Consider the following 25,548-nt stretch of genomic DNA (forward strand, 5'->3'; position numbering starts at 1 on the left):
GGCGTATTTTTACTATTTTAACTCATAAATAATGAATTTATAAATAAGTACACGATGTCTGCACCGAGAGACCTAAGATAAACGGCGGAGCTCTACGGGTAGCGTCGAAGATTCAAGGTGGTGGGATTATTTCAAAAGGGCTTAAAGAAGTCTTTGCTACTTTGAGAGAAATGAATAAGACATAAATATTCAAATCTCATTTATTGTTCTAAAACAACATCTTAAATATTACCCCTATTCACACTTACATCATATTTTTCTGGTGAGCTGTTGGTAAATCGCGCTTCGTCAGCTTCACCAGCTTCAAAATAAAGAACAACCACATGTGTCTGAAATCTGAACAAACATGTATCGTTTCGGATCATAATCGATCAATAAGTGAAGGGTTGCTGGTGACCTCAAAGGTAGCATCAATTCATTGTCAGTTCTAAAGATCAAGGCTCAAGATTATTTGTCTTATACCATTACTTAGGATCATCTCTAAATGATAAGTACCTACACAAATGGGTTATAAAGTATGATAATAATAATAATAAAGCCTTTATCGCTGTATTTATATATTAGGTACATAAAAGTGTGAAATACCTACTAAAAAAGTATATGAAGTAAGTAACTAAAAACTTTTCGCGCTTACAAAGTTTTCATCATCATTCGTATAAAGTGATTGGGTAACAATTTCAGATCAATTAAAGCTACTATTAACATTTTTATTTGAGCCTGTAAAGATAATTATTGTCAACACGATTACGTAATTATTATTATTTAGTTATATTTAGCTGAGCCTTCGAAGGCACCGAGAATGTAGGTCGTGAAAGGATGTGCCGTGGATGAGTGTTTAGTCCTTGAAGTCGCACTAAACAAATTACATTATACGTTGAGTACGTAAAATGGCCACGTACCTGTATAAAATAATTTGCTTTAGTAATAAATACTTGATATTAAAGCGTAGGCGATTGTTTTTATTACATTAAATATGATGGCAAATATATTATTAACTAAGCTCCAAAGCGATCATAATATGATTTTAAATTGGAATGAACAATAAAACACCTCTATAATTACATATTCTTTTGCGAACAGTGCCAATCACATGATATTGTATACTTACGTATGCCACACCATAATAAAGCTAGAAATAATTTGTTTCATTGACCGCAATTATTGTATGTACCAGGAATCTGAGGTATTTTAACAAATTACAAACAGACGGATTCACTTTATCAATATTTCAAATACTATAAACCTTAATGAGGTAACAGAAGAATTCTTATTACTCTTATTAGTCACAGATGACATTTTATACAAACTAGTCTGCGCCTGTAGTTTTCTTCGTTTTGTTTTGTGGTCACACGACAATGATGACCTGGCGAAGTAAAGTTATCCAATAACAGATTGAATTAAAATTAAATTACTAACAAAAGATAGAATAGATAAGAAAAGATAAAGAGACATTGTAATAACAAGTGTTTTGTTGTTTCGTTGACATAGTAGTTGAAATGGATGAGTAAATATTACCTTTTAGAGTATTTTGGTTGTTAAAAGGTTTTAGGAGGTAAGCAACTCTCAGCATCACGGTCGTAAAAATAACGACTTCGCTAATAGTTTTAGCAGTTTATAGTAAATAACTTGACGTATAGATAATAGTTAGTAGATTGATAGTTGTAGTAGACAAATATGATAAAGAATAATGGTAAATATAAAAATAATAAAAATGGTATGGAATATTGGGCGTTCGCCACTTGTTTAGAGGACATCATTTGCTGATTATTAATTATTAGAGCTAGATGGTGAGGTAACTTTCTATACTATTATATTGTAGCAACATGTATTGTGTGAAGTCCTGCCAAATAATTGGACAAAGATATTTCTGTAAACTTCATTGATAATATGTATTCGTCGGTAAATCCTTATATTAGTATTACGTATTAGTTTAAAGTAACAATCAAAAGTATTAATCTCGTTCAATACGCCATAGAGGTTAGCAACATAGAATGATGCCATCTTTAATGATATTTACTTTAAGATAAAGGTCACTGAAATGCCAACAATCTAGTTAAGTACTTAAGCGGATATACTGGCTGCAAATTGTCTATTGAAAAATAGGCCAATCATATTTACCAACCACTAAGCATATATATACATGAACTCGATATCTATGTAAAGATCGAAGAATTTCTCGTTTGAGAAAGGAAATTGTAAATTACTCATAATAATTAAAATAAATTACACTTAATTAATTTTAACTAATTACTTTTTTTATACATCCTATTGACATGAATTAGACAAATACATATATTTACTATTTTGTTGTAGATGATGTGGCTGCTGTCCCCATTATATATTTTTCTAGTCAGTCCATTCGGTTACCGTTTTGACCATCTGCAATCTGTATTACGGGGTACGTGCCCTGCCCATCTCGCCGGGTTGTGGGTAATTTAGCTCAGCATCTATTATTTCTGCTCTTCTTCGAATACAATCACTTTACTGCGATGCATTATCTCCGGTTATATAATTTTTCTCACAGTAGCGTACATTCGTTAAATTGATGGTCTCATTGAATCAAGACGATCAATAGTTGACGATGTGATAAGGCACAGAGAAAGCTCAGTCTAATTCTATTGTTAGGCGATTTTGATTTGTGATTAGCTTACATCTTATGGCCATTGTCTTTTTACTATTGAGTAACAGAAATTTGATAACCGATACGACTTGGCGGCAGATTTTTGATAGATCGAAAGAAAGAGATCAAGCCACATTAAATTGGGAATGGGCCGACTTATTTAAAAAGCACAAAATATAAAATTAAAGATAAGTAAAAAACAAGTACCACTCCAATTTTTTTTTAATTCAGATGCTGTATCTTTTTTACGATAGTTTTTATTGATTATATGTAATATCATTTAATAAATGCAATGAACATTATTCTGCTTATATTTCTGTAATTAATGTTATGCGTGTATCACATGCTTAAAACCTATCACAAAATTTACCGAAATCATTTCAAATTCAAGTTGAATATTGTTATATATACTGAAGCTGTGAAATATGCTTATTTTTAAATAAATAAGAAATTTTATTTGGTCGACTCTTGACATTAATTTATATTTTCATAGAAACGGGGTCAAAACGGGCAGGAGGAAGTTATACCGCCACTCGTGGACTCAGAATGTCAGATTGCTCGTGAGTGCGTTGCCGGCCTTTTAATAATTGATACTCCCATTTCAAGTCGAATTGGTTCGAAAATACTTCAGTGGGCAGCTGGTTCCACATAGTGGTGTTGCGTGGCGGAACAGCCTTAAAAACCTCAGTTGTGGAACGACGGACGTCGAGGTGATACGGGTGGAATTTCGTATTTTGCCTCGACGTCCGATGATGAAACTCAGCTGCAGGTCCGAACAACTCTTTAATTACACGTTATATATCGCCCTATGTTTACAGTTACCTCTCTACTTAAAACGAATTTATATCGTGTACAATTTAACCTCTTGATGTTATAATAATTGGGTTACTTCATTTATTGACCTCGCCTCACAAATATTTTAAGTAATGTTTTTAGCTTTTAGTTAAATTTTCTTATAAACTGCCTCCATGGATTCCGGCTATAATTTGCTAAATCAACTAAACGACAAACTAGCAATATTCGCAAAAACTTTCAATTTATTTAATAAACAGTTTTATTAGCTCCCAGAAACTAATAAACATGCAGTGTTGTCTGATTGTTACGTTTCCGGTTAAACAATGGTGTTACCTAATCAAATTGAACTAGGTATAAAGTAGGTATTTCCGATTTCCGTAAAGTGAAGTATGTAATTAACATATTCTTGACAAGAATTGTGCGTGTTTTAGTTATGTTATGAAAAACATTAATTATAAAAAGAGTAAGAAACTTTCTAAGTCAAGAGTGTAGAAATAAATAACCAAACCAAGAACAAATAAACAAAACAAATGTAGAATCTCAATTCGTATGGTTAACGTATTCTATGCTACAGGTAGTTTCTAATAGTAAAAATAGTTCGAATGATTGGTCCCCGCCTAGGGTACGCTGACAGAGATCAATCGCAGGTCGCGATGCGCCGGTCACAACCTATTGCAAGGGATTCGTGATATACCGTGAGTGAAAGTTCTATTATCTAATACCGCCTCAGGAACTGGGAATGTCATGTGTCTTATTTAATTCATAAGTCAGGAGATGTTTAACGATGGTAGTCGATCATATTTTGGGTGTAAACGTGTAACAAACATACACATATATATTTAGTACATGTCTTTTGTAATGAAATAACTTTTAAAGTTTGATATTAATTTTGTTATGCGAAGGAAGATAATGTAGAAATTAAAATTAAATTTCGTTAATTGTTAATGTTTCCTCGACGACAGGTGCAGCGTTTTGATACGAGTAATAGGCCGTAAACGTTAATTCGCGATATTTGTAAGTGTGCCCCGAAGAAATATTATGAAATCAAATAATTTAAAGTATGTTGTAAGAAGTGAGTTATCCGCGACCTTCGGCAGCCGTGAGAAGCGCCAGCGCAGGCTGCGTGCGACCCAAACATTGTCTCTGTTTAAATAATCGACAACGAGTAAGCAATGTTGCAATTTATGGCTAGAACAATGTGCTAGCTTTGCGTGCGTTATTTTGAATTAGGTTTTAAATTATGTCCCGTTAAATGATTTTATATCGTGATATGTAATTTACCGACATTTTAAATGATTTATTATTATTTATGTGTAAATAAAATAGTTCCTAGTTTGAATATTTAGCTTTCGCTCTGCACTAGGCATTATCGAGATCCACGAATCACACAAAGCACAGCTTTGAAGTAGTATAATTACGAGAAAGTACTTAAATTTTAGCACGACCTGTCTACATAAACACAGAATTAAACTGACGAATTACTGGAGAATTTCTTCATTATGCTATCTTTATAATAATGATAAACAATGCATACCTATCGGCAATTGTAAAAAACTTAAGGCGGATGTGTTAATCTCGAAATCTTCGTTCCGCGATGGTCTTTCAGGATGTACTTCAAGGTTTAACACATAGATCACATTAGTAAAGGTTACCCGTTACTATGTTATTTATTGTTTAATCACTAGCATTACATTGAACTACCTACTCCGATCTCATTTAGACATCCGCTTTGTTCCATTCAATAAGTTATCCATCCCTGCTGTATCACAAAGCAGGGATGAAAATATGATGGATTCATCCATTTGTAATTTAAAACAATACATAATATATACAGAAATACTGAAGATACAAAAACAATAAAATAATGCCTGGTTTATTAAAAAACTTATAGTTCGAATGCAAAATCACGATTATAATATAAAAGTTACTCTGGGAAACAGTCTTACAAATATATGGTGTTACTAAGTTTCAGAATGGAAGAGGAGCTACGCACGGAAGTCGTGCCAGCAGCCAGGCACCCTGCTGAGGGCGACACGCCTCTGTTCCGTGCCAATCATTGCTTAATACACATCTGAAATAATGTAGCAACCTTATCTAGATTCACTAGGTGTGTCGTTTTGAAATGTATTCCTCACGTCTGTCTTCTTTACTTAAATAGTTTTGGTCTTTTTAATCGTGCTGAAGAGATTTTTTTCATCATGGATGTAATTGTAGCTAATTCCGACAATCACCATAAAACTAAAACCGCGGTTAAACTTCGGTAAATATAATCAGTGTAATTCCCACGTTTTACAATAAATGGCTTAGCGTTAACTCAGTGACAAGTTGCAACACTTTTTCAAAGTATTTTTTGCGAATGCACATTCAGAGCAAACAATGAATGTATGAGAAACTAAGACCGGAATTCAAACTGCCATATAAATTTAGTTTTGAGGCCGTGTCAATATTTATAACTCTTGCAAAAAATGTTTCGCGGAAATTTCCAAATCGTAATGGAAAAATAACAATGGATCATCAAAAAGTAGATGAATTGCTTCAGTTCTCGTAGTACTATAAATACTACTTAGTTCGATATCCAACGCTCATAAACCGTGAAAAACATTTGGTTCATGGCCAGAACATAGCATTACATATATATGTAAATATGTGTTATACAACTGTTACCGTTTCACGTTCCATTTCATCTGATATATTTTTTATAGAATTATTTAAATGTCTTACATTTAATTTTTATAACAATCTCTAGAAATATAATTTATCCCCTTATTATGTCATCCCTCTATCTAATAGTGATGGTCTTTAATTTCAGCGAAAAAAAGGCTCAGGGAAAAAGGAATTAAATAATTTGATGATCGTATCAATTAGAATTGTTAAGATCGCTGAAAACGATTTTAATGTACAATAAAATGTATTCTTGAACTTTACTAGTTCCAATTAAAATGATAAATATTTCATTTAGCCATTAAAACTAAATTAGTTCTGTAATTGTGAGAATTCATCGCTTTGTGTAAAATAATTACTATTTTTCATACTTCTTTCGTCCATCAGTTAACAGTTTAATTTTTGTGATTGTTACTTTTATATAAAAATTGGCTTTTTGAAAAAGTTTAGATCAACGGAACGGTAATGGTAAAAGTGTTTACAAATTTGATTTTAATGTTCCATGACGTCACTGCGCAATCACCGAAAATAATAATAGTTTATATTCATATATTAACTATCAAAGATTGTATTTATATAAAAAGTCATATGCTGTTTTAGATATGGCCTTCATTTTTACAATTCATATTCACCGACTCCATTTTTCGTTACTTTTATTTTAGTGACGATAAACTTTTAACGCCTGGCTGGCTTCTGCTATAATTAATATCCGTAATTATAAGCGAAATTCAATACCGTGACTCGAGTGAATTCAGTTACATACGATAAGGATGTAGGTCAGTACCTGAATATTATATGGAATAATTATTATTCAGGGGCTCGCCTGTTATAAACATATTAGTCACAATTACTTTATATAGTAAAATATGAATACCTTAATTATTAAATAAAAATACTCTTTAATGTAAAAGTAGTTTTATTAAGGTTAGTATTAAATGCTTTCGATTAATTTAATGGCTGAGACAATGTGGTAAAAAGTCGCTCGTGAAGCAGAGGTTGTAATGTGATCTTCCAGAGGTCATTGCGAGGTCAGCCGAATCGAAGAGCGTCTTTTAATAAAGGTAAACTTTTAACGAAACGTATTAACGAAGGGTTTTGAACAATTGAGCAGTGTTGGCCTAGTGGCTTTAGCGTGCGACTCTCATACCTGAGGTCGTAGGTTCGATCCGCGCTGTGCACCAATGGACTTTCTATGTGCGCATTTAATATTTGCTCGAACGGTGAAGGAAAACACTGGTGTGTCAGGCACTGGAGGCTGATCACCTACTTGCCTATTAGATTTAAAAATGATCATGAAACAGATTCAGAAATCTGAGGCCAGGACCTAAAGAGGTTGTAGCGCCACTGATTTTTTTTGAACAATTGCTCAAAGTGAAGAACTAAAATGAACGTTTTGTCGAAATACCTCGAGTAGATTAAATTGGATTGTGTAATTCGATAACTAACTAAAAGACTTACTTCCTTGGATGTTTTATTTTAAATTGTTTGTTAGTTTACGCTGTGGTTATTAATACAAGTTCTATTTTTCTTGTTTGCTTCACAATTCGACCTATTGTATAAAAGCCTTCACAAGTTTTGATTAAGACATTCTCGGACTAATTTAAATTCATACGCCGTGGATATTTAAAGATGCAGTAAACAAAGGCAAAGTCTAGACAAACTGAACTTATGAAAGTTTAATGTTCACGCATCCATTGTCAATATATTTTGTTCGTACTTGGAAGGACAAGGACACAGGGTACAAGGAATTATAATACATTTATTTCTATTAATTCTTTAAATAGTATTGTTTACTTCGGCGTAACGTAACGTAATGTGTATATACATAAAATTAATACATTACAATATAGGTTTTACTATACAATTATTATCCAAGTGATAGGCATGTTACTGCGATATACTCGACTTTGATGAACACGACCTATGTTTCAAATAATTAACCAAAATATAAATAGGAAAACAAAGAAGCTCAAACCGGCAAATCTGTTAGATAACTGTACGTGATATAAACAGTAATTTGAGAAAAAATAAATAATCGTGGTCAGCAAGTGGAATCAGAGATGACCTGTGACTGCTGATGCAATCATATCAACTACGCAAGGCTGATGCATAAGGTTTAATTTACCGTGTTAGAAGAGTTTTATGTTTATTCATATTTTTGTTACCATTATTAAAGATGATATGTTATATTTGAAATGTTCCGAACACAATCATATTCTTATTATATTGCATTTTAAACCATTAAAACGTACGTTTAAGAGAAATGTGAGAGTTTATTTCTATTCCAATCGACTCTATACAAAATAGTCTCAATAAGAGAAACACATCAAACAAATCTATCTCGATTACAGAGCTGCGATAAAAACTACATATTGCACACGGACTTCCAGTTCCTATAATAAACGTACGCAAGAATTACGCAAGTGATGAGTTCAAACTGGCGAAATGAGAGTAGATTCATTAAGGCTAAGTATATGTCAAGCCATAAACATATGTAACAGGTCATCGAAACAACCCGTTCTACCTGTCGATCATATAGAGCCTGAAAGCGTATAGATTAATCACCTCTGATACATTACAACTAGGTCTAGCTTTTTTGGTATGAGTCAATTACTCTCTCTTTATGTCCTATAACCCCTAGGAGGGGCAGAGGGCGTCCACAGCGAGCCATTTCTTCTCGCTGTTTCAGTTTCTTGAATCGTTGTTTTTCAGGCAAGCAGGAGATTAGCCCACTGTGCCCTAGTCTGATAGTGGGGCTGCCACCTTAAAGCTTCCAGACAAGCTCGGTTTTATGCGGGTTACCTCCCTAGTGAGTAGATTCTGTTTTAAGGCGCAGAATGCTCGCCTTTTGCCCTGCATCCTTAGCTCAGCTGCAGCTCTAGGTAGTGGGCACGCGGAAGCGTGGCTGCAGCAGGTCCCAGGGTGGACGACTAGGACGTGGATGACTCGGACTGGCCGGGGTTCTACTTACATTAGTGTTCCACTACATAACACAGCAGATGGTTTTATTTGGCTTTTTATAGGCAATGCTGACCTCACTTCATCAGCGATTCCCACCAACACCATCCCCAACTTCCCACCCCTAGTCAATTACTCTACGACTACAAATATCATATCGTATATTCCCATAACTATATTAAATTGATACCCAAAATAAACTGAGTAACCCATTTTAAGTATCTATTTGATTTGTCATTTGCATTAATTAAAACCGTGCATTAACAATCATTGATAGATTTATTATGAAAAATTAATGAAATATTCTTTGTAGCATTATAATCGGCGATGTCTTGATAATTTAATTACACCAAAACAAATCACGATTGATGAATAATTTTATGACTTGTACAAAGAAAAATAATTGCGTATTTGTTGACATTTTAAGTACACAAAGAAGTCTTAGAAGTTGTCGTTAGCGGAACTTTTTATGGGAGAGTCAAAAGGTTAGATTGATGGTATGAAGCGATATTGCTCTTCGGTGTGGCTGTGTTCGTGTAGGGATTATGCAACTTTATATGGCTGTTTTAATAGCGTCACTTAGTCTAAGCTAAGTACGTTTTAATGTTATTTAAACCTATAATATATAAATTTAAAATAGTGTATAGTGATTATTAATTGTGCCATGTATAATACTGTTGTTGTTAAATTTTATGGTAAACCTAAGCAATGTTTCATAATTAAATTATCCAGATACCAATAAAAACCCAAATCATAATCACACTACCTGTTTTATGTCATAGAAAACTTTACAAGAATGCAAAGCTATGAAGCAATGTACATGACTATACTATTATATTTACCTGATAAATAGAATAATTATTAAATAAATTGATTAAACATGAGTTTGTTAATAGTTGGACCTAAGCCCGAAGTTAGAAGTAGGCAATGAGCACAGTAGCGATGTAACATCTGCGCAATGACTTGGTAGCGAATGTAAATTAATGTTTATTTTTGTTGTCATCATATTATGTTTTAATTTAGCTATTAGTAAATAATTAAAAAGATTATGTTTAATATTGTAGTTTTATTTTTATTTCTTTTATATTCTGCTCTTAACTCTGACGTGCGTGGCCTGCATTGGAAACTGCTTTTGCGGATATAGATATTCTTTCTAGATGCACCATTAACACTTGTAAATGTCGAAGGAAAACGTCTTGAGAAAGTACCATATCTTAGAGACTTAGACCCCAAGATCGACGGCATGTGTGGGCACAGAAGGCTCATTATCTACTTGCCATTAAATAAAAATTACTTCTTATGTCCTCGGAATTTCACAGCTGAGCGTTTCTTATGGCAGCTGTTGTCGAGCACCACCACTATGTGGAACCAGTTGTCCACGGAAGTATTTCCGAACTAATTTGACATAGGATTCTTCAATATAAGAACGTACCAATTCTTGAAAGAGAAAGCGAGTCTTCTGACAATATTTGTGTCCATGGGCGGCTGTATTACCTATCATTCCTTGCCCTCTTAAGTCCAGTTACATAATAATAAACATATTGCATTTGACACTAACTAAAACTAAATATTTTTTTTTAATTCTTAAACTTGTCGCCGTTTAGTCCGTAATCAATCTCATCTCATTTATTTAAAGTACATGATTATAAATAAATACTAAATAGAATGTACTCAAAATGTACATTTGATATTTAGACAATTGTCGCAAGGGATTGCAGTCGTGTTTGAAACTCTGCATGGAACACGATCGTTGTGAAACACATGAGAACCATCTTCACGTGAGCTCATTATTTGCATATTTTTTTCTTTTAGCACATCTGATTCTCATTTGCTAAAACTATTAATTCTACGCTAATATTTTTTAGTAAATGTAGTTCCTCACAAACATTTTAATGTTTTTTTTTATAGAACCGGGGGCAAACGGGCAGGAGGCTCACCTGATGTTAAGTGATACCATGTAAATTTCTTATAATGTAATTTTATTTTTAGAATTACAAAACACAACAAAATTAAGATTTTCTTGTCTCAGGAAAACGATAAATATATAATAAAATAATGTAAAGACGATTTTAAAAATGTTTCACTAACATCATTAGAAGCGTTGATGTCTTTTTAATGCAGCAGGTCATAGATTTAATCTGAACGCGTTTAGCGAGAATTTTATTCATATTCAGATAATAGATAATTAAACATGTTAATTAATCTTTTAATTGTCTAGCTTAGTAAAAGCCATTTAAAAAAACCAAGTAAAGCAGAATTGCAATACTACAATATCACCTAACTCAGCTAAATCATCTTTTTTGTTTGTTGATCGGTATACGATTTATAATGATGACATTTCTTACAGTATGTAAGCAGTAATTACTAACAATTATTGTACCTGGTGAGAAGGTAGGACATCTGTCAGTTAAGCTACAACAATAGTTATAAGTTAAATCGTACTATGACAAATGGGAGGAACCATAGATTGCACAATAGCCACACCTCACTCGTCGCATAAATCATGTTTATTTTCAATTACTCCTTCGTTGTATTTAAGGAACTTGTTTGTACATCCCGCCTACGATTATGGGGATAGAAGAAGATTCACCGGTCTACAGCCACTTTGATGCGGCTGTGTTGGTACCCGAGGAGGTAAGTGAGCTCATCCGGTTCTCTTGAGTAGCAGAGCAGTGATTAGAGTCATACATACGTAGCGTAAACGAATTTCCAAATTGGTTTAAAAGAAACTATAATAATACCCTTGCATTTGTCTATAAATAATTAGTTTGCTTTTTTGTTGTGTTATCCTTGTGATAAAAATGGTTTCTGAATTCCTATATCTAAATAGTATGTTGTTTTAATGTTTAAGGTTTTAATTGCTTAAGTAATAGACTGAATGCAATTAGAATATTTTAATTGATTACTTATAAAATCTAAAGAAATGCGTACTTTTTCTATAAGAATATTAACAACTACGTATATAGGTACTAAATTTTTATATTCTTTCTAGTAAGAAAAGCGTTTCAAGTACAAACATATAATAATATTTTTTCATTCGTGAAGCGTTTAACATTTAGTGCTATGATGAAACTCACACATAAAATGCATAAGGAAATAATCTTTATGCACATTTAACTAACAATAAATTTTTGTAGCCATTGTCTTTGAATTGTATAATGAGTGACACAAAATTTTACGTCGCCTTTCTATAAAGTCTAATGATGCTTAAGACATTGCACCAGACGCAGAGTAGAAAATCTTTATGGATAACAACATTCATTCTGATTAAAACACATGCAACCTGATTTCTCCTAATCTGCCGTAATTAAATAGATGGTACAAATCCTTGCAATGACTGAGTGAGGTCCATAAGTATGTTATAAATGTTTTGTAACGTAAAGCCAAAGAAATAGATAAATGACTAAGAACATCTTCACCCCCCTTGCGTTGAAGTATAGTGATTGGCTAGTTAATAGTATGTCTAGCAGAGCTTTCAGGGACGTTGGTAGGGGCGGCTCCTCGGCTGCTTCGAACAGTCCCTTCGCAACGCACTTGGCGGCAACATGTCGGTCTTGTGGCTCGTGTTAACATTGCTCCCGATCCTCGGTAAGTGAGTGATGTGTTGTGTTTTTTGTGAGGAAATGGTCAGTGATAGTGCGTGCGTGCACATCTTGCACGTTTCAGGATGTCCGCGTTCGTGGGAAGTTAAATTTCCTTTTAAAAACTATTTATTATTTTGGTTGCGTTTGTTGTTCATGTAACAAATCAGTTTATAGAAAATATGGAAATAAAATGAAGGAAATGAAATAATTATCCATAAAAATAAAACGCAACCGGAAGGGTTATGTTAATTGTAAATTTAAACAAGGCATAAAAAGAAAAGACAATAATTTAGAGAAAGTAAACTAATCTATGAAATAAATAAATAAAAACGCCGCAAGCGGAAAACAATTTGACGTTTATAACTTATCAAAGTCACATACAGACGATTTTTCAGCCATTTTCAGGCGCTTGAATTATTACGGAAATTAGCAAAATTTACTTACATAATTTCATTAAATTTAAAAAATTAAATGGAATTTAGATTCCTAAGTTCGAGGAAGTAAGGAATGTTCATAGTTCATATTTTAAATAATGTTACAAGCATTAAAGTAAGGTCGATAGTTCACACGAACGTCTTTATTGAAAATTGCACAATTGTACTTTCATATGACCGCTGAACTAAGATCGCACTTCGCGTGGATAATCGATTCTACACATTTGCATAAGTAATTCTCTCGCGGGCCACTCTCCTGAACTGGGACGAGGGCCAGAGAGCGGATGCTCCAAGGTTCAGACAGAAAAGCTCATATTTTGTAATTGGCAATTCTAAATTTCATCGAAATACGAAAACGTGTTCGCCATACGTGGGATGACCAAATCCTTCTTTGGACGATGATACTATTACCATTTAGGTTTAAATCTAACGATCTTAATTGAATGTTGGAATAACTATTTAGATGTTAAATCTAACGTGCCTTATGTTTATTTATTATATTAAGAACAGGACAGGACTGTGGATGAATAATATTAACTTGAAGCAAGGAAATTTTTGCGTAATAATGAAAATATTTGAAAGGAATAAAATTATTACAACCTATTTTTATTTTTTTACTTAATTAGCTAAAATTATCAAAAATCCTTGGGCAATTTATGTAAATGTTATCCAAACATTTTTATAATTTGCACCGGAACCAGGAAACTATTGAAGGAACTGATTAGTCTAGATAAGTTTTATTTAGTTTTAGTTTTTTTTATTTAGTTTGAAATATTCGCATGTAACTTCATTTTTACATAGCACGAAATTCTAACATCTATCTTTTACGTTTAATATAATACCTACATATAAATATTGATTGCGGTAATCATTAACGTATGTGTAGGATGGCATTTATTGATTAGCATCGGCATTAACGATATAATTAACTAACGTGGGCAGTCTGTTTCTTTTTTACACAGATTTTACATTAAAATGTCTTGAAACTATAAATATTATCCTATTGCGTAATTTCAAACCATAAATAAATCACATGTTTAGTAGATGTCGAGACTACGCTCCTTTTAACGTAGAATATATTTTCTAAAATGGCACTATTACAACAAATATCGAAGATGTTACAAATAATGTAGTTAAACCGTGAGAATGTATTACGTGTAAAGGAAAGTGTCATTGACGACCCGTTGTCTCGACTCTTCTGGGCTTATGTATCGACAGCTGACAGTGATCGATTGCTATTTACTGACTCATCACAACATCATAGTTGCTCAAATGCATTATAGGGTTTATTCTGATAACAAATATGTAATAGTGAAAATTTTTTCTCTATGTCTTCTTCACTTTGAAATATTTCGTTATAACTACAAATTAACTTTTTGTCATTGTCTTTCGAGCGGTCACAGCATTCATTAATCAATTGATTCAACCGTAACGTAATTGTGTTATATTTAGACCATTTGCATAAGCTCACGACCTTTTGAGGATGCGGCACCTTTGCGGCGTGTCTTGCGCAACGCGATGCTATCTGCCGCTGGCCGCTCACGCATGGGAACTCAGTTTAACCTCCGCGGTACCAACATTCACTAGCGAAACCTTCGCTTACCTAAATATACATACACTATTAACGTTATTTGATGATATCTAAATATTTTTACCTAGAATACTTAAATTTTTGTATTGAAAACAAATCAAAATCGTGTTTTATTTTATGTAAGTTATTTCTTTTGTCCCTTAATATAAAACTATGCAAACAAACCGTCCCCTTCTATGTATTCTTTTTTGAGAAGGCGCAGCCTACGAGTATCATATAAAACTTTAGTAGGTACAATCTATATTGTGGTTGGGTAAATAAACTTAATTCTGATCTCGTAACTGACCTCAATTTGGGGAGATGGGTGCCGTTAATAATAATTTAATATTGCAGATAAATTTCCACAACAGGTATGGGTACAGAAAGAAGGACATGAAAAAAACTATTAGTGATATTAGTAAATAAATGTGTGATTCAACATGGTTTTTCTCTATTGTAGTTTAGCACACTGACTAGTGAAACACAGAAATAGATGAAGTCCAAGCTATTCAAATAAAATTTTTTTAATCACCTTTCACCCTTTCACAGGGGGCGCTCAAAGGTTTAACTGCCGAGGACGCATCTTGGGCGCATACTATGCAGATGCTAAATCCGGCTGTAAGGCATTCCACGTGTGTGTCAGAGTTGCCGGTGGAGGTGTTCGAGACTTCAGATTCTTCTGCCCCCCTGGTACACTGTTCCATCAAGAGGCCCAAACATGCACTGATTGGGGTGACGATGACCCTCTGGCCTGTCCCGCAGACATCTACGACGGTCAGTTTGATCTCTACAAAATCGGATCCGGTGAGCTTGCTTAGCCACTAACATAGGCCGTAGTCTAGGCTAAAACATTTTTGCAGCCGGAAAGTTCGAGTAAAGTGAGGAACGGTTTGGTTCTTTGTGTCACGCTTCGCCATCGCTCATATTGAATTTATGTAGTTAATATTAAGCTTTAGCTGACTGAGTGCTGGCGGCTGGACAAGCTCTATTGTATCTAGGATGTATATTTGAAATGTGAATGTTAGCTGTTAAACTAAACAATTACTGATATCTATCATACACAGGTTTTGACACGAAAAAATTGTCGTCTCCTGGAAATCGAGAAGAAGAATCTGAATTCGGCCTTCAAAGGGCGGAAACTGGTGATCGTCGACTGTCACAAAATAATCCGGCATCTAATAACGGTGCCTCTGATTTGCGAACGGCCCATTCATCTGATTTCTTCAGTGGACAGCGAGAACGCGAGCGAGATGAGTCTGTAACCCTACAAGCGCAACCTTCTTCCATTCCTCCAGGTCGTCAATCGTTTAGAAGAATAGCCACATCACGTCCGTCATACCCAACTACACAATTCACAACAGCTTCTCCTTCACCTTCACAACCTTCCAGTCCTCAGTATGATGGTCCAAAAAGAAAATTATACCGTAAGCGACCTGTTTACTTTTCAACCGCAGCACCGCCTACAACAGCACAGAGTTATTATTCTTCTCCTCAAACAAACTCGCCGCAAGATTACTTCTTTCAAAAAAATCCGCCGCAAAACAAACAGCCATCTACCACTACCGTGAATATTCCACCCGAATATAAAGATGAATACGTAGAAGTGAGTCGTGTCACTCCAAAACAGAGCAAATACATCTCATACAATCAACCCACGACATCAACTCAAGCCCCTGCCAACAAGAAAGAAGGTCTAGTTGAACTTTACAATTACAATGATAAAAATTCGAATAGTGCGAGTTCCCAGGATAATCGCTCTGTCAAGCTTCGAAACAGTTTTAATGTATTTTCAGAAGCCAAGCCTACAGACTTTACGAAATTAAAACCTTATAATCAAAACTACAACAGAGGCACACCCGGATATTCAACTAATTATCCTACCACCACCGTAGACTACAATTCAGCCCGAGGAGTCATAACTAGTACTCCAAGCTACAGGAACTTCAACAGTGTTTCTTACCAACCTGAGAAAGATAACTCTGTATTCTTCCCTAGTGGCAAACATAACTACTTTAATAACCCCACTGCCGCTCCTTCGACTACCACTTTGTTTACAACTAGCCGCTCTGATCCCTATTCCAATCTGAACACAGTTGCCTACAATACAAACAATGCTTTAAATACACAGTCATCTAATTACGCAGACAACCACGAAGACGACGGTCAGTACCGGCTACCTCAAGGTGAAGATGACGGGCAATACAGACCTGAACTTTACGAAAGAGAAACAGAACTTCTTTCAGGCGCACATTCGCTTAACATAGCGGCAAGTGGTAACAGGCTTCCAGAAGATCGAAAACAAGAAAAAATTCGTTCTCAAAAGAACTTTGGTAAAGTATCTACTCCAAGACCATTTAGACCAGCATCAATAACAACCGTTCAACAACAACCAACAGAACTATTAACGAGTACCCCTCGACATTATTCTGAACAAACGACGCTCCGTTCTTTTGACCACTACCAGCCTTATACCACAACATCTAGACCATACGATGCACCATCAGCGCCTGCCTACAGTTCACCACAAGTCAATAATGTTCCTAAGATTATGACCACAATAGCTCCCCATAAACCAGAGCTTTATTCGCAAGGCTTTGAAAATATTTCCTCTTCATCTCCTAGACCACGACCTTCACAGAATAACCGTCCAAACAAAGAAGAATCAAGCTACGACTACGCATATTACGACTCCGATCCCGGTTTCTCCGAATATGATCAAATAGAGGAATTCGGAAGAACTAACTCTAGAGTATGATAATATTTTCTTAAAATATCCTTCACTGCCATTAATTTAACGTAAGGATAAGCCTAAGTTAATTGTGTAAGTTTATTTAACGAAGTTAGTATGCAATTCCAAACATTTTCTGTAAATATTGTTCATGTATTTTTTTACATAGACTGAAAAATGCCAGTTTATATCTAGAGGCTTATCCTGAAAACTATTAAACTAAATTATTATGTGATATGACTTGTGCTTGATTAGATATAAGTGCATTCGATTTATTCTGTTTTAATCTGTTTTGAATTCCAGAATCAATACTGGTAGTAAAAAGCGATAATTTCTGAGTACAATGTGAAATAAGCTTAAGAAGTATTGTAAAGTATTAAGTATTATATTATATAGTGTAAATAAAGTTATTAAGACAATGCTTATTGTTTCTTTTGTTAACTAGGTACGTGAGAAATGGTGAACAGACAATTTATTTTAAATGTTATAATGTGTTAAGTACCCTTTACCCTTACAACCTAAACCCTCCTAACTCATAACATTATTTTTCTAGGCTCCAAAAACAAAATTTTTAATGTTCACTAAAGAAACGCGAGTACTGACAGGAACAATCTTAAATACAAAGGAATTAATATAAAAAGTCCCTCTTCTATGATTGTAGCCAATAAATAAGAAAATACATTTCTGATTTTCTTATTGTCACGAATATTCACTCGTACTAAAATTAAAAAAAAAATCATTGATAATATGCATTTCTAAAAGCTAATTACTATTCTTACTATAGCCTTATCCTGAAACACGTTTGTAATAAGCAATAGTAAATGTTCATTCGCTAAACATAATTCCGGGGCAGGAAAATAACTATATTATTCTCTTTTAATGTTGAATTCCCCGCAAATATTTTCATAACCAGAAGAAAAGTTAAAGCCCCTGTCATTAAATTTTAAAAATAAACGTCGCCTATAATTATTACTTTATCTTTAAATTAAATATTAAAAAAGCGACATCTTGTACCCACAAGCTAACTGCCAGATTTAGTCATATTAATATTACTGCCATCTTTAGTAAAGTAGCCTAAAGAAATAAAATACGATTTTTTGTGAAAGATGTCACTAGTTATTAGCAGAAGTAACACTATTCAATATTATATTATATAGTGTATAAGGTAAATAATAGGTGTATAGGAATACACCTAAACATAATATCTTCGCTCTTTTCTGATAAGGGATTCAATTAAAATGATCAGTTGGCACACTATACACAATAAACGATTTTTTTATTTTCTTTTATTTTACTAAGTGATATTCTATTCTAGTGAAATCTTTTAGATTTTGCATTAAAATAATGTTAGATCAATATGGACACGGACCCCAAGATATGAAGTCTGAGAGAAGACTGAGCCAGAGATCAGAGGATAATATAAACAATCCTCACTTTTGGTGTGTGTTAATTTTATAATTTGAGTCTTAATAAAAGTACCACACGTATTGTTATTATTTTAATTAAATAGGTATCACAAAGTTGTACATTTAACGAGTTATAGTTTTTGTCAAATCTTGTTAAATTTCTTATCAAACCATATTTTTGACAAAACCTATAACTAATAACTAATTCTACTTACAAAACTACACTTGAAATGCCTCCTTGATCAAATATGCTCTGCACTACTTTTGTCTGTCTGAAGTGTAAATTATATGATGCCCCATAAATTGTCAGGTTGGATTTCATTCATGTTTAAAGCAAATACATTTTTACATTTTACATTAACTTTTATCAATGCAAGTGTCACTTTTGGAAATAAATATTTTTTAAGTCTGATATTGACATTAATAATTGGGAAATATTTTCCAAAAAGGCTTTTACTATATGTATATTTACACCAAATGCAATAATTACATTTTGAAACTTGAGATTCTCTCGCATCTTAAAGAAACTTTATCCAAATCAACAGTAAACTGTTTTAATAAGCTGATGATGAATAATGAAAGACCCGTGCAACCGCTTCTTCCTTCTCTAAACAAGGAAACTTGAAGGAAAATTTGCATTTGTAAGAATAACGATTATTATTATATAAGTATTTAGTAATTACAATATCCTTGAATAATATCCTCATTCTTAGATAATTTTCCAGAAATTTCACAATTAGGTTCAAGTTATAATACGAACATTAGGTGGTGAGATAATTGATTTATGATAATTATATAAAACTTCTGAACAAATGTAGCACCGAATCATATCAGCTATTATGTTGACCACAGGAATAATAAATGTACGTATACATTCAGTTTTTTTCAGACCAAGATTTTTAATATGCAGTACTTGCATAAACCAAAGACAGTATCATGTTATTTTCTATTAATAAAAAGTTGCGCCTTATACAAAACTTGCGCAATGCGCAACACATACATTTCATTAAAACCATTGAACATTCTTCAAAAACTAACAACCGATTAGAGAGAGATTATACCATAACTTACATTTATAAGTAGTTTCATCACCTGACAACTATTTTATCTCAATTTGAGATAGGTTTTGATTTACTGGCCTAATAGTCGTATCGAAAGCTTCATATTCTTCTAACATTCATCAGCTTAGATTTGATATTTCGACGCGTCAACCGTCTGAGGCAAAGTAAACTATCCCTTAACTAAGTGAGCTTTTCTTATTTGAGATTGCAATTGTTTCCCCGAAATAAGGTAGGTGGTATTTTTTAAACAAATAACATCTATTGTGATGCGACAGCGCCAGCCACCCTTTGTCGTACATCACCCAGCGCGGCTCCATTGCTGAAGCCATTAAGGAGAGGCAAAACTCTGTCTTTTGAGTCTGACTTAGCTTCCTCCTCTATTAATTTTTCTGCAGCTTTTGCCCTCTGCAACAAGCACACTTATTTACAATACATATATATTTTAAATTTTATTATATAAAGTTACTTGATTTTTAAAAAATGCACCTTGTCCATCTCGTGCATGACAACAGGTAAGAGATATTTTATTATTTACGACTTAACAGAAAATTTCAAGAAAGCCGTTTTAAACTCATACATTATTCAGAACTGAATTAGGTTACATTTACGTGTCAGTCACTTACCTTGGCCTTCTTAATATAAGCCTGTTTGTAGAAATCAGAGAATAGATAGTAGAAGAGGACAGCGTGCATTCCGATCCACCAGACGAAGGCTCGGGGGTAGTCACAGTCGATAAAGAGAAGTTGGAAGGCATGCAAGAACACCAGCACGAATTGAACCTGTTTTTTGAAAAAAAATGCAATTTATTGAATGGAGATCAAGATAGTTTATTTCATTACGGATTTATACATTTAATCCTAGGTTTAGTCATGTCCAAAAATGAAGTAATCTATAGTCTCTAGTCTCGAAGTATAGTAGTAATAATATACTAAATAAATGATAATTATGCATCAAATCCAACGATCACTAATTCCTAAATACGATTCACAAGATTTTTAAACACCGCATGTACTGTGTATTTGTATGTGTATTTTTAAACACGCATGTTATTTTTAATTGCGTTGAAACCAATTATATCTGAAGATTATAAAAGATATAGCATTGACCACAATTATTTTATTTTCAGTCCGAAAATCTTTTTTTTTTATAGAACAGGGGGCAAACGGGCAGGAGGCTCACCTGATGTTAAGTGATACCGCCGCCCATAGACACTCTCGATGCTAGGGGGCTCGCGAGTGCGATGCCGGCCTTTTAAGAATCTTAGGCTGATAGTTACCATTTGTATGACTGTGATGTACTTTTTCCACCAAAGATACTTCTGAACCTTAGGACCTAGGGCTGCCAGGAGGTAGTACGAGTACATAACGATATGTACGAACGTGTTCAGCATTCCGAAGAACGTCGAGTGACCGCCTGTAAATAAAACATTATTAAGTAAATCTCTATTATTCACATTCAAATAGAAGAAAAATCGCCGAAAATAAACAAGAACAAGCAGCAGTTGCTTTTCTTACGAATACAATTTGGCATTTTTATTAAAATAAAACTTCAGAACACTTTTTTTTAAGTGTTTGCTCTTGCAGTGTCCTTGTTAAATTCACTCCTAAATATAATACAGTATGTATTATGAAGCAACTTCACTGATATATACTAATAAAAAGCCAAACAAGCCTAAGAAGGAATTTAACACTATCCACGTGTATTGAAGTTGTATTAAATATAAAAAAATATTAACATTGACATCGTTTGCTTATAACGCATATAACTTGTATTTACAAGTGTTACAAGTACGAATAAAATTACAATTCTTCCACCGACTTCCTAAATTACCTGAGTTATTTTTGCAGATTGTACATCTAATTATGGTATTTTCCATAGTAAGATCGTGTAAATAAGTGCAATATTGTGATTATTACTTATAATAACTCGATAGAATATATATTATCTACTCAAGGTTGTAAACGATTATATAAAAACCGTACTGGGTAAATGGAAATAGAGAACATTACTAATTACAATAAAAAACCTCGAAAAATCTGATAAATTCGCACTGTGCTGTAAAAATATATTATAAATAGGTTTTTTTATTATATTTCAAGTCATAATGACGCTCGCTTGGTCACTTATAAAGATTAATATTATTTTGTTTTTATTTTTATAGGAATATTTCTAAATTTTGTTTTGTTCAATATATATTTAAGAAACCCAGACACAAAGAACGTATTGTGCGTTTTTATCTTGATTCTAAATATAGAAAATTAGTTATAATATTATATATATTATAATAGATTCGAATGTATAAAGAAAAACAATGTACATTTTTAAAATTTGGTTCCTTTCTTGATCTTTCAATCAATGAATATAGAAAATTCTTAAGTTAAATAATCTCTCTGTCACAATTGTTGTTCAAATATTATAAGTTTGATTAGTAAATATTAACCAAAGAGTAAATATGTACTTTACATATGTGTTCGATAATCATAAATAATATGCATGTCCTTAATGCCGTGTTATATAATAAGAAAAGGCGAAAAAAATTATATATGATAAAGTGTGCGACTCGCAACCCTTTAGGTGGTGGATTCAAACTCAAACTGTGCACAATGGTTTTCTATGCTTAATACCTGGCTATACCATGAAAGCAAACGTTAGATAGCATAGACGATGTTTCTCAGGTGTTTGAGATAATTTTTCTATTGTGCCATGTCACATCTCTATACTCTGTGGAGTTTGATATTGTAATTTTATTTATTTTAATGTCAGATCCACGCGGATATCAGTGAAACAAACAATACCTGAATTTCCATCCATATTTTCCAATTATATATTGACTTTACTTTTTTTACTAACTCTCAAATTTATCATTTACTCATAATATAGATATATTTTAGTAACTTTTGATTATCAGATAAAATATGGAACCCCGCGATCTGTATATTCTTATTTTTAATGTATCTATCTTACTTCGTTAAATATATCTTATTTGCTCAGTAAACGTATTAATTACATCAGTAATAAAAGTTCAACTCCTTTTCATCTGGACCTCCTTGAGTTTATATTAAAATGCCATTAAACTATAAGTATTCTTATACTTATAACTTTGTTTTTTCTTGTTCATGTTTTTTTAAGACTGTCGAAGATGTTTGAAGATGTATTCTTAATCATAGTAACCTTCATTTTGTATAAGGCTTTATGAAATTAAACCAGTAATGAAAGTGTTGTAATCATCTTTTTTGTACAACATATACTAGTTGTAGCCATGACTTTTTTATTACCCGAGATATTATTCCTAAAATGTGTAAATTAGGAGATCCTGTGACCGTGTTAGGAAAAACAAAGGCTTTTACTAAGTATCGTATAATAATTTAATAATTTATTTTATTTATTATTGAATAATTTATAAATATGATTTGACGTTTAAAGGTAATATTATTATACAAGCGTACTACTACTTAAAGTAATTAGTTGATTATTACAGCATTTTTTTTTATACTCCTTGATATATTTAATACAATTGTATTTTGCAATATACATGTGTTTTGTACGCAACAAAAATGTTAATATGATAATATGGCCTAACAAACGTAATTACAATTACAAAACGTAATACAAATAAATATTTAAATATAACATACTTATAATTAATATTATAAGTATATTAAAAAATATTTAAACATAACATACTTATAATATTAATTATAAGTATGTTATGTTTAAATATTTTTTAATTTGAATGGACTTAATAGTCCATTCAAATTTATCTTATCTTTGTAGACAGGAATGCTTTAACTATAAAAAATAGAATCACTCATCTTTGAAATTACTTAGCAATAAAAAATTAAACTGTTAGAATTTTACCTCCCTAGTAAAAAATATCCGATTAAAATAATAAAGTATTTTTTATTTTTGTTTTATTATCCCATTTCGGCATTGTTCGCAACGAACGAAGCATAAAGAATCAGGAATTAAAAATGTTTTTATATTATATGATTGTTATCTTTAAATTCAGTAATTTAAAAATATATTAACTAACTAATATAGTCACTTAGTTTAACTTGGCAATATATATTTTTTACCCAAAAATTATCTTTGAGAATCTGATCTATTTTTTGTTACAGGAGGCAGACGGGCAAGAGTGTGCCTGTGTTATACCTACCGCCGCCCATGGGCACTCGTACTGCCAGACGGCTCATAAACGTGCTGCCGGCCTTTAAAAACCGGTACGCTCTTTTCTTCAAGGACCCTAGTCAAATTGGTTTCGAAATACTTCAGTGGGCAGTTGGTTCCCCATAGTTCTAGGATTAAAATAAAAACTTCAAGTATATTAACTTACCAGGCGTGAACTTGACTCCAAACCAGACAGACATAGGCATGATGCCGTGATGGATGACGTGCAACTTCGAAACATGATCAAACTTCTTCCGCAATACGAAGAAGAACTGAAAATTAAAAACTAATTACATATAAAATTATGTTTTACCGTTTGCCATTATTTATTTATAAAAATATTAATAGGTTTACAAGACAATTATGATCTATTTCATGGTTAATAACTGCTACCGTATCGTATGGTAGCATTGTGACAAGTTTACAATAATTGAATGCCATGCAAGTTGGTAAAGCCTTAACCAAGCAAACACCACAAGAAAAATCTAAGGTAATACGGTAATACGTTTTTTTTTGTTTCATTTGGTCATTTTATCTACTGAGGTAACGAAGTAGAATCCTAACTTATACTAGAATAATCGTAACTTCTACTAGAATCCGAAGTAACTTGTGTAACGGTACAAGTTCAAATATTTTGAAGATGTCCGTTTTTTAAGCGGAAAATCCGGTTCAGACTAGCCACTATTAAAGTTTGTATAATTATTTAAATTTAAATAATTTCCACTTGTTATATTGCCTTTTTATTGTAATTATATGGATATATCTGTTAATCTGCGTTCTATTTAAATCATTAAATCAGTTTCCCTTACCGTGTCGAAGAATTCTGTAAACTTCGAGAAGTAGTACCACCAACAGCCAGCTACTGTCTGCAAAATAAATATTTCATTGAAGTAAGTGAAATTCAAGTGATAGCGACGTTCTCTTGTTTCGGTGACTCACTTTGCCTCTCTGCTGCTTTAGGTATAAGAAAATGTTAAGGTTCATTCTTTTTGGAGTATGGTGTACAGGTAAATAATATTACATTTAAATGTCTAGTTGTTTAGCTTATGCTGTCATTCAAATACAATAATTATAACGCCTTTGAGACTTTGACCTAAGCTTATGGCGTAAAAATTATATTGACAACAATAATTATATATTCTGTATTAAGTTACAATATTCTAAGGACATCCGGCATTAATAGTTCTTGTAAAGGAAATATAGATGTAATTTTAAAACTTCCTTGTTGATTTAAATTATTATCTTAAACCAATTGAAGTTAGTGAAACGTATAAATATATATTTTGTTTTTAAATCATACGATTAACATGTATTATATATTTTTGCGTGATTATAATCATTACTTCCTTGTGTAATTATCACCAACTGGTTTATTTAACCCAATCGCTTAAATATATATTATTTCACAATAAAAGAGAATATTTTAAGAGGACAGATACATGCTCATCTACCGCTTTAAAAAAAACAACTACTGAAAGAAAAAGTTTTGCTGAACCGCCATCTTGCGCCATGCAGTTTTGAAGGTGAGCGAGATTATAATACCAATTAGTATACAAATGACCCA

At 32.8% G+C, this 25,548-nt stretch overlaps 2 protein-coding genes across 5 annotated transcripts in view; one reads left to right on the forward strand and one right to left on the reverse strand.

Annotated features, from left to right (window-relative positions):
• Nucleotides 1-12,492: 12,492 nt before the first annotated feature.
• On the forward strand, nt 12,493-17,669 carry LOC110996818. Of its 2 annotated transcripts, none has more exons than XM_022264678.2 (3): nt 12,493-12,622; nt 15,172-15,426; nt 15,687-17,669. In XM_022264678.2, exons 1-3 carry the CDS (start codon nt 12,580-12,582, stop codon nt 17,375-17,377), a joined length of 1,989 nt encoding a protein of 662 aa, XP_022120370.2. In that variant the 5' UTR covers nt 12,493-12,579; the 3' UTR covers nt 17,378-17,669. The 2 variants fall into 2 exon arrangements, with proteins under 2 accessions (XP_022120370.2, XP_022120378.2); XM_022264686.2 differs by having other exon boundaries at nt 15,172-15,396.
• Nucleotides 17,670-18,835: 1,166 nt separating this feature from the next.
• Nucleotides 18,836-25,548, reverse strand: part of LOC110996832 (elongation of very long chain fatty acids protein) — a 90,344-nt gene continuing 83,631 nt past the window's right edge. For all 3 annotated transcript variants that reach the window (XM_045629691.1, XM_022264698.2, XM_045629692.1), the window contains exons 5-9: nt 24,794-24,850; nt 24,151-24,256; nt 21,094-21,230; nt 20,441-20,596; nt 18,836-20,222 (exon numbers count right to left, since the gene is read on the reverse strand). In XM_045629691.1, coding sequence (XP_045485647.1) covers nt 20,076-20,222; nt 20,441-20,596; nt 21,094-21,230; nt 24,151-24,256; nt 24,794-24,850 — 603 coding nt within the window. In that variant the 3' untranslated portion in view covers nt 18,836-20,075. The remainder of the gene's footprint in view (nt 20,223-20,440; nt 20,597-21,093; nt 21,231-24,150; nt 24,257-24,793; nt 24,851-25,548) is intronic.

This window comes from Pieris rapae, chromosome 10 (assembly GCF_905147795.1).
Source record: "Pieris rapae chromosome 10, ilPieRapa1.1, whole genome shotgun sequence".
In the NCBI taxonomy this organism is placed as follows: domain Eukaryota; kingdom Metazoa; phylum Arthropoda; class Insecta; order Lepidoptera; family Pieridae; genus Pieris; species Pieris rapae.